Genomic DNA, 17,573 nt, shown 5'->3' with positions numbered 1-17,573 from the left:
ACCTGTATCACTGATAATTCTTCCTTGCTTCAGCCTTTTCCTCAAAACTTTTTTGTTTTCTTCCTTTCCCTGTGGAGGGTAACAGTAACAGCTTCCTGGTTTCGGTCTTCCCTGGCTACATGATGCTTCGGTAGATGAGCAGCTAGCTGACGTGAGAGGGGTAGTGGGCAGTGGAGCAGGGGAGACAGGGGATTGGATGGACTCACGCACAAACTTTAAATGAGGGAAACAGCAGTTCAGATTGGTCAATTATTTTGCCGTTTTGCAGCTGATGTACTGAATGGATTTTTTTTCCTTCCTTTTTGCTTTTTATCCAGCTTAGATTGGACCATTGGACCATAACAGCCTCATAAACAGTGTTTTTAATAATTACCAAGCCTCGAAATCTTAGACCATAGCTTTAATTATGACACAGCTTCAAAACGTTTGAACGAACTTAATTCACACTCCGATTATATTGATTTGCTTATTGATCTGTTTACTGTTACCACTCAATGTGTTTGATTTTAACGGTGGGTGCAGACATCTGTCTCAGGTGGGAAACTGGGTTTAGCATATTGGAAAAGTCCAATACCAGTATCGGTGTCCACTCTTAGGCTCCTTTAAGTCCTCCTCCCTCCTCTTAACAGTTTTCCACCTTAGGAGCTCTCTTTAGGCCTAAGATACTTTGTGTATAACTTTTATCCTACCAAAGGGAAATTCTGAGAGAAACCTGAAAATCCAAGGAATTCTAAGATTTTTCTAACAATGACGTCAATAAGAGCTACTTTTAGCCTCAGGATGTTTCTTGAAAAGGGGCCCTGGTCTTCAAGCATCAGCTTATGAGGCTGGATGCAGAAACCCCACGAACTCAATTTCACACAAAGTGAAAAAGACAATCTTTACTGTCTGATAAGAAAAAAATGGCTTTAGTCTGAATGGCTTGTTCTTCTATCAGCATAGGGATTTAATTTTATTCTATAAAGTCAGTAAACTAACAAGTTTTTACCCACCAAAAAAAAATGGCTGTACTGACAGGTGGACACCTGTTAGCTGTCAGTACAGAGTTTAAAGGCCTGCCTCTTTACTTCATCCTAACTCAAGCAAGACAAGCGTTCCCCAAGAGTTCAGTTTCCACTGTTGACTAGGGGCTTCAAAACTCTGCATCAGAAACAAATTGGTGATGTCATAGAGACTATGTCCATTTTTTATATGGTGAAAACAAAGAAGTGATCATTGTAACCCAGGTAAAATTAAACCTTCAGCTGCCTCTCAGCGTAATCTCGGGTGCGTCATGACGTCACGCTGTATGTCATGCGGTCAGGTGACCGGGCGTAGCAAATTAAAACGGCGCAGGCCGGGAGGGAAATACACAGTTCAATCGATCGTGGATAGAGCCCTCTCTGGAGACGATTGCTGCAGGAAGCCGACTACCAGCGCCGACGACGGACCGATCGCATTGATTTAACTCTGGAACCGGCCAGGTTTGATGGCGAGCTATGAGCCTATGATGAATCCAGTGACTTCTATGAGCCTATGATGAATCCAGTGACTTCTATGAGCCTATGATGAATCCATTGACTTCTATGAGCCTATGATGAATCCATTGACTTCTATGAGCCTGCGATGAATCCATGATCGGTTCGGTCACAAACCCCAGGCAGCTCATCCTGCTCTGCCCAATCCATCCTCCTGCTCTGGCCGGGCTGGTAGGAGGCTTCTTGCAGCCGCCTTTCTTTATTTCATTCTTTTTTCTCTCTTTCATTCTCCTTTGTCCTAGAACCCTCAATTCACGCACTCACGCCTCACACTAACACGTCCCCGAGGGAACAAAAAGGACTGAACTTTACAAGGGAAGAATTCAGTGATCGAACGCACTGCATTTATGAACTGATGTTGAGCTTCTACTGTGTGTTTATTGTGCAATTGTTGTTTTTTTTGTCATGTGTGTCTTTATAATATATGATGATCATCAAAACATACTTGTCTCAGTCTCTCTCTCCGCTCCTTGAGTCAAACTAAGAGTCTTCTGATATAGTAGCCTTACCAATCTCTTAACTGTTCATGTGATACACATGCTACATCATCTCCAACTCAGCACACCACAACTTGAGTACTTTGCCCGGAGCCTTTACAACAATGATGTAAAGTGCTCATGGGAAACGTAGTCCTGAACAGAACGTCTGGTTTTTAACATGAAGACTCTTCACAGTGCCAGCTAATGATGCTAAAAGTGTAACCTGTCATTACAGCGCTGATTTCCACTGGCTGACACTAACATAACAGAAGTGTGACTCCACTGCACTCATCTCCTCCACGATTACTGTATGAATCAGCTTTAATTACCTTGCTTGGTATTTAGTTACCGTGTAATGCTCTTACTGCAGAGTTCTACAAGCATGAGTAAATCTCTCAGCGTGAAGCTGTGAAGAGGAAGAAATCCAGGTTTTTTTAATAAACCACAGAGGCAGGAGTCTGTGGTTGGAAGAAGGCTTCACCCTAAATCCCCAACTCAGAATCCCATTTGGTGCAGCTCAAGTGTCTAAAGACTCAGGTAGTTTGACATTGATGGAACTGTTAGACACACAACGAAGAAGCAAAGGTAGTAATACAGTGAGATGTGAAGGTGACTTTCACTGTTTTACAACATAAACAGTTTTTATTTCTGATGAGAAGCCCCTTGGCTCCTCCGCCGCCTGCCATGTAAATCAAGGTCATTAGATTTTTTAGCTCTTCCACTCTCAAATCTCATTTGGCCATCGCTCACAGGCTTATCCTACTGTGTGGTAATTTCATTTTATCCCACCCAAGCTCAGCAACGAGCTGCCTTTGACAAAGGGAGTGTGGGGGGTTAGAGTGATTTCTGTTGAAATGGAGAAGTGGAGGGATTGGAGATAAGCTGTGATGCACAGTGGATGGAGATCTAATGAAAGCGTGTGGGGCGGATGGAGTGCTTCAGATGAAGAGCACTGCAACTGGTGCTCTGGACGAGCTGCAGTGCCTCGGTTGGTGGTATAGAGCTTGAGCCTCTCTTATATTCCCTTTCAATTCAGTTATTTCCATTAGTCCCCTGCTTTACTCCCTCTTCAAAGACCTTTAACCGAACACTTGGCGTATGCCGAATCCAGATCCAGAAAGCAGCAGGCAATCACAGTGCTGTTAGTAGGTACTATGGTTATTTTCATTCTCCAAAGTAGCTCCATCACTTTATCCTTTTCCGAATGGCAGGACTAAAAAATAAAAAAAAGTATGTGTGGGTTTTTTTCCCATCCATAACATATCAAAACTCACACTCTCACCTCTTCCTGATGCAGGACGTGTAGGTTAGTTTGTCACACAGTTGTCAGTTCCTTCACGCTGCAATGCTGTAGTCTCTTTCTTGACCATGCATGACCATCACCTGTCCATCAAGAGGCTTTAAGGCATGTGCAGAGGTGAGGAAGTGAGGAAAGGAAACTGTAAAAAACACTGACAGCACAAGATAACATGGACAGGAAAATGCAGTATATGGTGGAAATCCTTCTCCAAGAAACATTTCTTATAAACTGACAATACAAAACTTTTCCCCACCCCAAAAAAGGTCCTCAAAAAGCCTTTAGACCCTACCTGGATTATGTTTTCTTGACCAAATCCTAATAAAGCTTTGACAAAATTAGATTATATGGGCTGGAGGTTAATGGTTCAGAGCAGTGGATCCCAAAGTGGTAGTCATAAAAATGCTGGTAGAGGGTTGTAAAAGGCCTTCCAACATCATAATTATCAGAGGTGCACTGATCACAATTGTTCTGGCCAATCACCGATCACTGATCTTTGAACATCCTGACCTGTCGATACCCATTTAGGCCGACACCGTTTTTTATTTATATTTTGTATATTTTTATATTTGTATATAACTGACAGCATATACCTTCAATGTTCCAATCTTATTTTATTGAAAATAATTGAACAATACCTGTGAAACTATAAAATCTTTACGCTTTAACTTAAACGACCAATTAAGTGTCCCGAGTTTTAGGTCTCAGAGCAAAAAGCAACAATGGCTGGTTGTCAGACCTTCCCAGGGGTATATAAGATCAGTTTCATATGTAAGGATGGGCCGTTCACCAATCACCAATCACTGATCTCCCAAGATTAAGGAAATCGGTACAGATTGATCGGTGCATGTCTGATAATAATTTCTACATTTCTTTGTGTCCACAAGACCACCACTGTGTGCACGATCAGTGCATTAAATTCAAAATTTTGAGACACTTACATCACGGTTTATCTTTCAAAATGGTCAATATTTTCTTGGGTTGGGTTGGGTCATCTTCAAGGTTCTCCCTACCCCTCTTGAATTTAGCTGCCCACTTTTTTTCAGTTGATAAAACTGGAGCATCATCCTCTAATGTAGCAACCATGTTGGCGTGAATGTCCTTGGGGGTTAACCCCTTTTTCTGCAGATATTTAAAAACACCATGGTGCCAAATTTTATCCATATTCACAAATTGTCCCTGGTTCTACTTTTCAAAGTCCTCAATCACTAAACCGTGCCAAAGGTGTCAGAGGTGTCAGAAAATGTTGAATTTTATGCATACCAGGTTTCATCATTATAGCATAACTCCGTCATAGTCAGGGTACCAACTTTTCAGCCCTCTCTCGTATACTGGAGTGGACCATAAGCCCTTAGCAGGGCAGTATTGTCAACTTAGCAACTTTGTTGCTTTATCAAGAAACTTTTCAGACCCCTTAAGCTTTTTTCTTGAAAACAAAACAAAACAAAACAAACAAAAAAACTGACTAGGGACAAATGTAGCGACTTTTCTGTAGTTTGGTGACTTGGTGTGAAAGGTTGTGTTGATCTCAATGTGCTGAGGGGGCCTCTTCAAAACACTCACAGACAGACAAGTCCTCCTTGCTCACAGCTACAGCCAGAGCAGGTAACTCCATGTAAATGAATTGAGCATAATGCTTGTTTTCTTACGGTCGCTTTTGCTAGTTCCAAGCCGGGTTAGAGGAAGATGGTTGGTATTGTGACATAAAAGAAGAAGTTTATTTATAGTCATAAACACATGTATGTTGTTTTTTTTACACTCTTTTTGTCTCTTTAACGACCGTACAGTGCCTACAACGTCTCTCCTACAGCATCCACAACAATTACATGCAAATGGATTATTATGCAAATCAGGCGGTTATGTAATTTAATGACTTTGGTGACTTCTGGGTCAGCCAATTGTGACTTTCTTTACTGAGGCGTCGGCAACACTGGAGGAGGGTCCTACCCCCTGTATTCACAGCACTTCTGGAAATGCCCTAAATCAGCTGTTTGTTTAATGTTTTCTGGCGTCTTTTCTCCGTTCTTCCTTCTTCTTTGTTGCTGTATCATATATGCACATGTATCAGCAATTTGACTCTCAGATGACACTGCCCTCAATTGGAGGAGCATTGTGGAGTGACACATGAACACAGTAGCATGTAGTGCTCATGGTTGCATCTGCAAGATTAGCAATATGTGTAATCTAATCAGCCAAATCAAGTATCCCAAGCTTTCAATTCTGTTTGTTTTTGTCTGGTTTGATTGGTCTGTTGGTGTGTTCCCTCAGCAGGGGGTCGGTGGTCTCCAGTATTGCTTTTTCAGGGGCTGAAACGTTTGAGAATCCCTAATTTAGAGCACAAAAACACAGGCTTCTTGACTCTGAATACACAACTGTGTCCCATCTATAATTCAGAGGAAGCAGTGAAAAGTGCAAAATACTCTGTTATTGTCAGCCGCCTACATTTGTTGAAATTTCAAGTCAGAGATATCAAGAATTTCATTTCCAACTTGACAAAAAAGAACAGAAGAGGTGTCACTAAATGAGTCAGCTCATTTCTGCAAAGCCACCACGCTGACAGCTTCACAGATCTCAGATGTGATAAGTGTGTGATCTTTTTGATTCCTACGATTAAAAAGAGTTGCTATTTTCATCTGTTGTCACCGGTTAATGCGACGAAGCAGGCTGCCAAGCACAGCAGAGCAGAGCTTTGAGCTGCACGCTTCTGCTTTTGATAACAGTGATGCTCCCAGCGTGCTTTTTTTTTCTTCCTTTGAATCAACATGAAAAGTTCAGTGCTTGTAACAGTGGATGAAAATGATGTTGAGCACTTCAGACCATCAGAATGAACACTTTCTAACAAGCCTCTTCCTGTTAGGTTGGATAAAGCTAAGCCCTCAAGGAGCAATGCTTTCCTTCAAAAAATACTTTTCTGATGCAAATTAGTGAATAAATATTTTTTGCAATTTTAAGATGACTAGGTACTAAAAAATAGAGGAAAGGGGGAAACAAATATTATGAAGTCGAGGATTTTTTTATGTATGAAATGAGCGGAAAGAGGAGTTTGGGACACAAACAAACTACTCCCCCTCACAATCACTTCACTTTGAAATGCAAATATTGCTGAGGAGTGTGTGCAAAATCATTCACAGTGAGCCAAAGTTTGTGCCAACTCTTTCATATGTTCAGCACATAGTACACCCTGTGCTGCTGGTTTTTATTATCATTTTTATTTTTTGTCTGGGAGCCACATTTTATCACCTTAGCTTTGCTGTCTCTCCTGCGGAGGAGCAGCAGGTCCGCGGGGCTTCAGCAACGCCGACACGCTAACACCGAGTCTCTGTCACTCGCCTGCCTGCTCTTTGGGGAACAAAACACTACTGAGATGTACAGTGCATATCTCTGATAAAGCTAGAGTAACTCACACTGTACAATACAGCGCTGCCTCTCCTCTGGGTCCATAAAAAATTCTTTTTACAACTTCTCTGTGTATTTTCAGTCTCCATCCTTCAATGGCTTTGGAGCTGCAGCGGCAAAGAGCATGCCGATGATTGTCAGGTTAAAGATGTGGCTCTGTGAGTGTGCTGGAAAAAGGGGTCAAAGAAGAGGTGAAAAGATTGCAGGTGGTTTCTGCAGATACATGTGTCGTCTTTCATCCCCTCTGTGGAGTTTAGAGAAAGGATGACAGAAAACAAGAAGTGCAGGAAGAGAGGGAAGAGGGAGGAACATCCAGAGAGACGAGGAGCTGAAGAAAACACGGTGTCTGTGTAATGTTATTCCACACACACGAGTGGATGTCCTTTGTCAAACATGAACTGAATTCTTTTCAAAGAGGCCCCTGGTGGTGGCTCTCAGAGGATTACCTCAGGGAGTTGGTATCTGAAAGAGAAGGAGCAGCCTGTTAAAGTGACTTGGGTCTACAGCGATCCTGGAGTTCATTCCAGAGCTGCTCCAAATCCATACATTAATGTGCTTTCCCTCAAGACTCATCCATAAATTACGTTTATTAAGAATACAAGGTTTTCCCCCCCAGGAGAGCTGACCATTGTGAAATGTACTTTGTTACGCCGGTCCTTCTTAAAAAATGATCCCTCTGCTGTACCATGCAAAGCTGTGATACAATCATGTGTATTTTTAGTTTTTTCAAAGAGGTGTCTAATGTGCTCTGTGCTTTTTTCTCCTTCTTTTTTTTTTATTGCAGGTACAACGTGGACACCAGGAGCTCCAACCTCTCAAAACATGTAAGCAGCTTCTTTGCTGATTCTGTCTTTGTTGTCTAAAGGAAGTTTTGCTGACTCAGGCCATGTCCACACGTAGCCGGGTATTTTCAAAAACAAGTTCCCCCCCCTTGTTCATTTTATAAAATACTTTCGTCCACATGCAGTTTGTAATTCTGCCAGTGAGTGTGGCTCCAAGCATGCCAAACCCATTATGGGTAGTAGTTTCCAAGCCCATGCCAGCCAATTAGAATGAGCCCCCATCATTCAGCTGTGACGTTTACAGGCATCCACGAGAAACCATGAAACCTGAGTTTCCAAAATCTTCACTTTGGCCGGAGTTTTCAGAAAACATTGTTTTTAGTGACATAAAGCTGCAGTTTTGTGTGGACAGGCGTCAACATATAAAAATATATGCAGTTTCCCAAATACCCTGCTACATGTGGACATGGCCTTAGCCTATGCAAAATGATTTACAGAGAGGGTATTGTGCTGCCCCGTATTCTAAACATGCTGGAGGTCTATACTTCATGTGGGCAGATTTCCAAACTGCCACACATTCATATGTTGTAGAAATCCCTGAATCTGCCTGTGAATTGCTCAAAATGGTCCGTCCATGAGACTTGCTACAATGATGAGGTCATTACACTCCAGTCTCCTAGGGGTTGAAGTTGAAAATGTTCAACTTTTCCCCTGATAAACTGACTGAGGCTCATGGAAAATTCTCCTCTGTCTTTCTCAGGTCCATCGTTTTATATTCCACTGTTTATTAAACAAACTATTTATTAATGTATTCAGTTATACTTTTGACTCCGCAGAATAATTTCTGCTGCATGTGTCAGCTGTCACGACTCTTCACAGTGAACTCTGGACTTCGGTTAATTGAGTCGACCTTGAATTAATGAATTGAATCTCAAATGAAGCCTTTGTCAGAGTTTGACGGTGAGGAGTGTATAAATTAGAACACGGGATAACTTCATATTAAACTTTGATACAGCAAGCATTAAGGTTATAATTCATGATTAAAGCACTCGGCACCATTTCACATCAAGTGTTTCCGTTTTGATAAAGAGGAGAGCTTTGCATTTAAGCAGGAAGACATTTTTGACATCATCTAGAGCTGTTTTCATTTTGTCGTTCCAGCTTCTCCTCTAACTTGTGTTTTCCTTTCCTTCCTGCCTACCCACCTGGATGAGCAGAAGGTAGGCTGACAACATGTTTGAATGTGTTAAACATCACACTGCTGACCTTTGACTTCTGAACTTATTCAGATACAACAAAGAAAGCTCTCACACTGCTCTACTCGTAGTGAACCATGTGGGCTGGTTTGTGAGTGGAACCGTTCATCTCAGAGACTACATCTGTAAACTCAAAATCCCTCAGCTGAATCCAGTCTTTTCCAGGGTCTTGGTTCATTTCAGTGTTTTTAAGTTTTTATTTGGGGGTGGATTTTTCTGCCTTTGATTAGAGAGTACAGGACAGTGGATGGAGCAGGAAACAGGAAGAGTGGGGAGTGACAGCCAGAAAAAGGCTACAAGTTGGATTCCAAAACTGGGCCACCTGCTCGACGGCAGCTATGGCATTTTGGTGTTTTGAGTAGACAGTTGTTCCCACAAAGGCAGTAAGACCATCAATGATAAGAAAAACAATTTCTACTTTTGGGCGTCTGTAGTTATCACAAGGGAGTTGGTGTCAGCGAGACACTTGACGGCACACTGAAAAAATGAAACAGACGTTTATAGCATTTCACATTGCAGAATCTGGCAGTGAGTGACATGTTTCACTGCTAAAGAGGCAACAAGGTGATCCCTTAGCCCAGTTTCCACCAAGTAGTTCAGTTTGGTTAATCTCAGAATGGCACAGATTTTGTGGTGTTTCCACTGACTAATCCTGGGACAGACCACCAAATTTGGGACCCTTCCACTGGGGTGCCAAACTAAACTGATTGGATCCCGGAAGGTGGAGCTACAGCACTGCAGACCATGGCTGATTACCGTGCGACAGCAGCTGCATTTCTCCTGGCGGTACACAGTCTTCTCTGAAACAAAGCTTGATTTCAATTTACAACAAAGAGCCACATAGAAAACCCACAGAAGAAAAATTGCTGGATGCCCCGCACAGTTGCTCTTTGTTTACTTTTTTGCGTTTTTCTTCTTGGTTGGATTTACTCGCGGTGTACACTGTATCCCGCTGCTATGGCGTCAGGCTTTTTCTTAACTTATGTGGCTATCAACATCCCTCTTACATGGGACCTACCACGAGGGGGCACGGTTGGCTCTGGAAACGCAAACAGGATCAGGCTTAACCCATCTAACCAAACCGGACTGCTTGGTGGAAACGAGGCTTTTATGTCAAAAATCAGATTCAACTCAGGTAAGGGATAAAGTCAGCAAAGATTTGCAACTTTGCAACAGATGGGGGCACCAAAAGCAACACAAACAGAGAGTCTCTCAAAGAAACCTTAAAGAAATGACGTCCTAAATTCAAGGTGAGTGAGGGGAAAAGATAATTTTGATGCAAACTTTTTTGCTCTTTTACTGACTTTACAAACTAAAAACTAAAACAGGCTTGATCAGCAAGGTATGAGTGCTGACATGTCCTGGCTTCAGATTCCAACCCTCTTTCAGTTTTCCTAAAACATGTTTTTACATTAGGTAGAAAGTTGATGAAATGGATATTTTTGTTATTCAGTGGTAACAGATAATTTTAATACAGTCCACTGACAGGTAGGGATGGGTACCAACTTAGGTACTTTTATAGGTACCGACCAAATTCTGTCAAAAGTATCGAGTACTGATACACATAAAATCCAAAGGTACCATGTTAAGATACCAAAATGCATCCTTGTGACTGTGAGGGGGAGTGGAAGAGAAGGGGATTTTCCATGCTGGACATGAACACAGCATTGCAAGGTTATGTATTGAAGAATCAGTATGTCAAGTTGAAAAGATATCTATAAATATATATCTATCTATCTATCTATCTATCTATCTATCTATCTATCTATCTCTCTCTCTCTCTCTCTCTCTCTCTCTCTCTCTCTCTCTCTCTCTCTCTCTCTCTCTCTCTCTCTCTCTCTCTCTATATATATATATATATATATATATATATATATATATATATATATATATATATATATATATATATATATATATATATATATATATATATATATATATATAATTAAACAAATTTATATTTTTAACCACATAAACATAAAAAAGTACCAAAAATTGGAACCGTTTAGTACTGATACAGATTGCCAGGTACTGGGTATCAGTACCGGATCGTTTTAAATGTGAGAGGTACCAATCCCTACTGACATGCATCTCCATATATACACTGTATCATACAAAGAAGTGGGTTGAAGGTCTGTTTTTTTTCCTTAGTAGACAATTTGTCAGAGAAGTGATCACCAGACAGATTGAAATGAATTCTCGGAGATGTGAGTGAGTCACCAATTCAGGAGGGAGACAGGCAAAAGTAGGTGCACAAGTGTTTTTTTCATTGATTGAGAACAAAAACAACCAGTTAATTGATGTGTACATGAAGTCCTTTATTTCTCCCCGAACAAAATCTGAACACAAGATATTGAATCTGTGCAGCCATGTCAATGATAAATACAAAAAAAACAAAAAAAAAACAGAGAGATGTTGAGTTGGACTGTATGTTGTATATGGATGATCTTGACTTCAAAGAGCGAGTCAGTGAGAAATGAAAGAGTGACTGGCTGATGGAGAGCACAGTTTAAAGTATCTGTTGCAGTGTTTTGATGTGTTTTCTCTGCAGTCTAATCTGTGTGCTCTCCTCTCTCCTGTGTGAAGGACTTCCTGGGTCAGATGTTCTGTACACTGGGCGAGATAATCGGCTCAACTGGCAGCAAGCTGGAGAGGACGCTGTCGTAAGTACAAGCTGTGACAGAAATCAGAGGAGCAGAACCAACAGGTTCATTAGTGCCTTTGAGTCATTTAAACACAAGAGTTTGTTTCTATAATGATGTTTGGTTCTGAAGTTTTTTTGGTGGGTAGGGATTTATGGAAACATGAAGGTAAAGGTTAATGGATAAGGTCTCAACAACAGATGTGGAGCCAGACTTTTTGACTGTTGTATGAGTGATCTGAGTTATGTTTGCACTTTCACACAACTGAGAAGTATTCATTTTGACCTTATTTCTCCCTTTATCAAACCTATTTTGACATTTAAGTCCCTAAAAGATGTTATTGTCAGTATGATTTAACATTTTTAAAAGGAACATTGAAATCTATATCTAATTTCTTTCAGGACTCAAAAAAGAAAAAACAAACAAAAAACCTGTTTGATAAGAAGGTATGAATATTTCAGCCTTTAAGTGCAAAAAGAAAAACAACAGCAGCCTGTGACATTACAGCCAAAATAACTGATTGTCACTGTAGTCCCATCTCTTACAAAGCAATTGCCAATCATCATGGAGAATTCAGTGACCAATCAGATTTTAAGAAGGCCCTTAAAGTCATTTGGGGTCTAGCTGTGTTCACACCAAAATAACACAAAAACAATCTCTCAGAAGTCTCAGTTTTCAAGTAATTTAAAGCAAATCAAGATGTAAAGTCAAGTCAGAAGAGAGGAGGCGGACAGATGATGTTCATTTCCTTTTACTTTTTATTTTGGGGCTTATTTCATTTATTTACAGAGGGCAGTGGATAAAGAGAAATTGTGAAGGGAGAGCAGGAAATGACTCATGACAAACAGCCTATGTTCATGGTGTGTTTACAAGCTGCCTCGCCAAACTATGGTTCGAAGGGCTCCAAGGACCCATCAGCTGATGTTGGGAGATTGTTTTGACTTATATTTGACTAACTCCTGAGTGAAAAGCTACAGTGTTATAGTGGTTATCTCTGTTTCCTCACAGCAAGAAGGCTCCTGGTTCAGGTCCAGGTCCAGGTCCAGGCCTCCTACCACAGTACAAACACATGCTTGTTGTGTATCGGTCACTCCAAATTTCCTGTAGGTGTACGTGTGTATGTGTGAGTGGTTGTCTCTATGTGTTAGTCCTGTGATGGACTGGTGTCTGGTGTACCTGCCTCTTGCCAAAATGCAACCGGCATCAGCTTCTCTTTATCAAAATCAGAGGAGGAAACAATACCTTTATTTGCCAACTCAAGTCTGCATTTTTAGAAGATATAATGAGTGTGTAAGAATTTGTGTGTATGGTCATCAATTGTATGTTGTGATGTTCTGCCTATGTTAGTGGTACTCCTGTGACTAACTTGCTGATGGCTGTTACTGTCATGCCATAAGCTTCTACTACCTGGATGCAAACAAGCACAGATGACAGGCGGCATCTGGAGGTAATTTGATCTCAGGTAGAAAATGAGGATACAGCAGTTTGAGGGCTGTCTGGTTGAAGTGGTATGCAACCATTCAACCAGATCAATGTGTAACCAGCACAAGCATGCAGACATTAAAAAAGACTGGTGGTGCTAGCTCTGCCAACATTAGCCACACCAATTCAAATCAGTTTGGCAGTTTCTTACTTCAATATGAGCAAAAAGAACGATAAAAAGGTTAATCATTAACCCTTAACTTTAACCCTAAACGTATCTCTCTCAGGGGCCAACAGGGCAGGGACCTGATGATCACCTCAGGGTGAACAGGTCCTCATTTAGGGAAGCAGACTGTGTATCCTCCAAGTAAATCAGGAAATCATCTGCATATTCAGGTGATCTGTGCCATACTGATGAGGAAGAAAGAGCTCTTTATTCTGTGTGTGCTCGAGACCCTCTTTAGTATCTTCACATTTCTCCAGTGAGCCCATTGGCTCATCTCGACCTATCAGACTGTTAGTGAAACGTTAAATTGTGATTCATTTTGAAAGCCATTATAGACATTTATGGCAGTGCTTGCAGGTTATGTAGAGTTTATTGCTCCTGTACCCTGACCCCATCCCCTCCTCTCCTCATCAGGAGGGGAGGAGGTTCTGCAGTGAGGATGCCAGCAGCCTGAAGCTCCTTCACATGTCATTAACATGTCCTTCAGTGAGGCTCTTACCCTTGTACAGCCTTCCTCATTGGCCAGAACGGGCCAGATGTGGTTATAGTGGGAAGAAGAGACTCCCAGGTGTAAATGTAACCTACAAACAGGTGCACACAGTGCGGCCCTTTATGGAGATGTTAATGTCTGAAAATGACTCTGCCACTCGGGATATTGTGTGTGTGTGTGTTTTTTTATATATAAAAAAATAAAAGGCTGCTGAGGGATTGCAGGTAAATGTGATTCAATTCTAATGACATACTGTGTGTCACCTGTCTGTCTTTGATTGATGCGTCATCATCACCTCAGCTCCTGACAGCAGGTTTGATAAAGTGGGACCTCCCCGTGGAGCGAGTCAGGAGTGAGTGGAGAGTTTCCCTGAGGCTGACAGTGTGGAGCCAGATGAGGGGACCATTTCCTCAAGCCTCTTGTTTATGTTGGTTATGTGTGCTGAGAGCCTGCAGGGCTTTAGCGTGTTCCATCTATAATTAGGCCGTCATGTTGATAGGCGAAGCAGCCACGTGTGTGTGTGTTTGTGTGTGTGTGTGTGTGTGTAAGTGTGTGTGTGAGTGTGTGTGTGTGTTTGAAGCATGAAAATGTGTCCCAGAGATCAGGTACAATAAGCCAGAATCTCAGATTTTCAGTTGCAGGAATTAAACACAAAGAAAGGGATAACGCTTTGTGTTTTTATTAACTTGCTTGAAACAGAGGTAGTGACACAAATGATGATTAAAAAATAAATTACAAATTGTTATTGTTTTGCAATCCAAATCTAGAGTAGAGTTTGATGCTCCAGTGCAAGGGTGTTTCAACTTTTTTATGAGTACAACATTTGATTTTGTGAGAATGACCAGGAGCCAGCAGCTATACTAACATAACCGTGAAGGTAACATATAGATGTCCTGTTTATGAACTATTTCCATAAAAAAACTGTCACTAAGTGTGCTCAAACATCCTTATACCAATATTACAGACTGATTAAATCAAACCTCACCTGTCCCTCAGGTGTCTCTTGATACCAGATGATCAGTGGTCAGTTTTCTATTGTCTTACGCGCTTGGTAAACATCAGCAAACTCTGCTTCTGACAAAGAAAAAATTTCTACATAAGGGGGGGATATGGAGAAAGCATGTCAAAATTTTTTCATGGCAGGTTGGGATTTGGATCTTATTGCGATTTTTCTTTTTTCCTCATTCAGATTATTTTGACCTACAGATAGGGATGGGTACCTTTCACATTTGAAATGATAAGGTGCTGATGCCTGGTACCTGGCAATTGGTATCGGTACTCAATACAACCAATTTTCTGTACTTTTTTGTGTTAATGTGTAGAGGTCGACCGATATGGGTTTTTTGGGGGCCGATGCCGATGCTTTCCAAATTTGGGCAGCCGATGCCAATATGCATAGCCGATTTTTCCAATTTGATATTCAGGCCGATTGTTAAATAAATATATATTTATCACATTTTTGTGAAACGCAGCAATTTCTGAGCAACTAAAAGAAATCTATTACAACAAGTCGTGTCCAGTCCTCTGAACATTTATTCAGCTTTCAAAACAATGAAATATTTTGTCTGAGTAAACACACAATGTAGTAAACATTCACACTCTTCTTAAAATGTCAAAAAAGAAATTTAAATTTATTAATATAATTTGAACAAAAGTATGTAATGTATCCAAGTGGTTCCACAAGTTTGAGGTGCTCATCTTTTTTGTGCCTGATCAAAAATTGCATCATTTTATACAAGGGATCAAAAATCGGCTTTTTAAAAGAAAATACGGCCGATGGCCGATAGAGACAAATGTCCAAATATCGGCCCGATATATCGGCCGGCCGATATATCGGTCTACCTCTATTAATGTTTTATGTGGTAAAAAATATCAATTTGTATAGTAATAATATGTATTTATTTTCAATTTTGCATATGCGTTCTTTAATATATAAACTTGCAATGCTGTGTTCATGTCCAGCTTGGAAAATCGCCTACTCTTTCACTCCCTCACAGTCACAAGGATGCATTCAAGTACCTATTCGTAGTATCTTTGATTTTTTGTGGATCGGTACCCAGTACTTTCGAAGAATTTGGTAGGTACCTATAAAAGAACCTGATTCCATACCCATCCCTACCTACAGATAACATTTTTAGCCCCAAATACTTCTAACCCTGCATTGTGAACTATTGTTTTGTACCAGTTTTTTTCTTTTCTGTCTCATTTCATAACTTTAATTTAGTCTTTTGTTGTCTGATTTTTTTTTTTATTTCCGGATGTTCATGGCACACATTTTGACACCATGGTTAGGACATTCCTTCAAAGATGTTGCTGTTTATAGATGTTTGAGTTTCTGCAGAGCTTTAGCTTTATACAAGTAGCCTTTGGACAGTCCAAATATAGTTAAGTGAGACATCACTAGACATACCTTTTTTTTTGACCTTGACAGAAAATATAAATGTTCAAATAATTTAGAACGTGATTAATTACAGCCACGTTAATACTGGTAGTAGATTGTTAAAAGAATGCTGGGAGTCTTGGTTAAAAAGAATCTGGGGTCTGACTTTCACAGGTGTGAAGGAGGCCAGTGGAGTCATTAGAGGAGTTTTCTTGTGGTGTGTTTCTGGACGGACATCAAGTCCAGTTAACCAACCATGACAGTCTCAGCTAATCCAAATCTTCATGTGCGAATGATGAGCCCAGGTTTCTCTGTTAGTTATGAGCTGATGAGATAATGACTTACCCACGGTATCAAAGACTACAGGGGTCGAGGGTTACAGGGATAGTTATTTGGTGTTTAGAGGCACTGAAAAACTGCAGTCGTTGTTTTTTTCTTTAAGTTTGACTTTTTCAAGTCGCATAATCAAAGATTCATACTTCCCACTAGGTCAAAAGAAGTATCAGAGTACTTGTTAGATCTTATGTTTGCTTGTTAACAAGCTTTTTAAATTGGGTTATGGAGCTCAAGCTGTGGCTCTGTTGCTTTAATTATTGGTTATAAAAGCAGGCTGGTACACAGCTGAAGCTTTAATGTTAAACCATGTTCTCTGTCTCACTCCAACCATACTGAAAGAGAAATATACTAACTGATGTTAAGTTTTGGACAAAATGAAAGCATAAACACTGTCAAAAAACACCACTTCAGGGTCATAAAGCAAACTCCTTCTAATCAGCCACCTTCGACTCATCTCGTCATCCTGCGTCCCTCCTGAGTTTGTCGGAGCTGCTTCTCCAGCGCTGTCATTTATCTTTGTCGAAGCCCGGGGAGCGTTCCCTAATTCAGACAGCTTGTCAATGAGAGGGAGAGGCTTCGCTGCCCTTGGATGCCATTGCTGGCTTCATGCAACTTTGGTGTGTGTGTCTGTGTGTGTGTGTGTGTGTGTGCGTGTGTGTGCTGGCTGGTTGGCCTCATGTGAAGCTATACGAGCGACACAGGTTGTGTAACGAAGAGGCAAGCTGTGCTTCGGAGTTGAGGAGGATTATTGATTTCAGGAAGCTGCAACCTGGAGAGAAGTCACATTCTCTTGGTAAACAGCCAGGTATATAAAAAGAAACCACAGTGTTCACATCAAACCCAGAAAACACTTTTCTGACAGAGCTATACAGGAGACACATTCAGAGGGAACTGCCTGACAGGTTTGCAAATGTTGCTGCTGGGTCTTTACCTCAGAAAGACAAGTCTGCTCATGTAATATTTCCGTGTGTGTGTGTGTATGATAAGTCTCCTGTCAGTGTGCTTAGTCTGGCAGAGCACTTGGTGCACTTCAGGGGTCATGGCACTGATTCTCAAACATATGTCGCCTTTAATTAACTCTTAAGTAAACAATCTCCCATAACAGAGGGAAGTTTTAACAAGGATCAGAGGATGTCTTGTCTCATCCAACTCCCCCGATGTCTGGGGAGGTTAGATGATCGAAAAAAAGGAAAACTCCTGCTCAATATCTCAATTAGTGTGATCTTTGACACTTTTTGAATTAACAAATAGCTACATGTTTTTTCTAAGTTGACTAGTGTGCAGACCGTGAACTGAAAGGTAATTATACTAATTGTGACAAGAATGTAAGCATATGTTTCTTTCTATTCT

The 17,573-nt window shown here is 40.9% G+C and overlaps 1 protein-coding gene across 1 annotated transcript in view; it reads left to right on the top strand.

Moving 5' to 3' along the window:
- LOC141791944 (copine-9-like) overlaps positions 1 to 17,573 on the top strand; it is a 235,738-nt gene that overhangs the window by 91,837 nt on the left and 126,328 nt on the right. The window contains exons 5-6 of the mRNA XM_074672664.1: positions 7,474 to 7,513; positions 11,311 to 11,390. Of these exons, the coding sequence (XP_074528765.1) occupies positions 7,474 to 7,513; positions 11,311 to 11,390 (120 nt within the window). The remainder of the gene's footprint in view (positions 1 to 7,473; positions 7,514 to 11,310; positions 11,391 to 17,573) is intronic.

The sequence above is a fragment of the Halichoeres trimaculatus genome, unplaced genomic scaffold (assembly GCF_033239565.1).
Source record: "Halichoeres trimaculatus isolate MK-OKI-2021-1 unplaced genomic scaffold, fHalTri1.1 fHalTri1_scaffold_1, whole genome shotgun sequence".
In the NCBI taxonomy this organism is placed as follows: Eukaryota; Metazoa; Chordata; class Actinopteri; order Labriformes; family Labridae; genus Halichoeres; species Halichoeres trimaculatus.
Note: the sequence above shows the minus strand (reverse complement) of the source record. Positions and strands in the feature narration are given on the sequence as shown.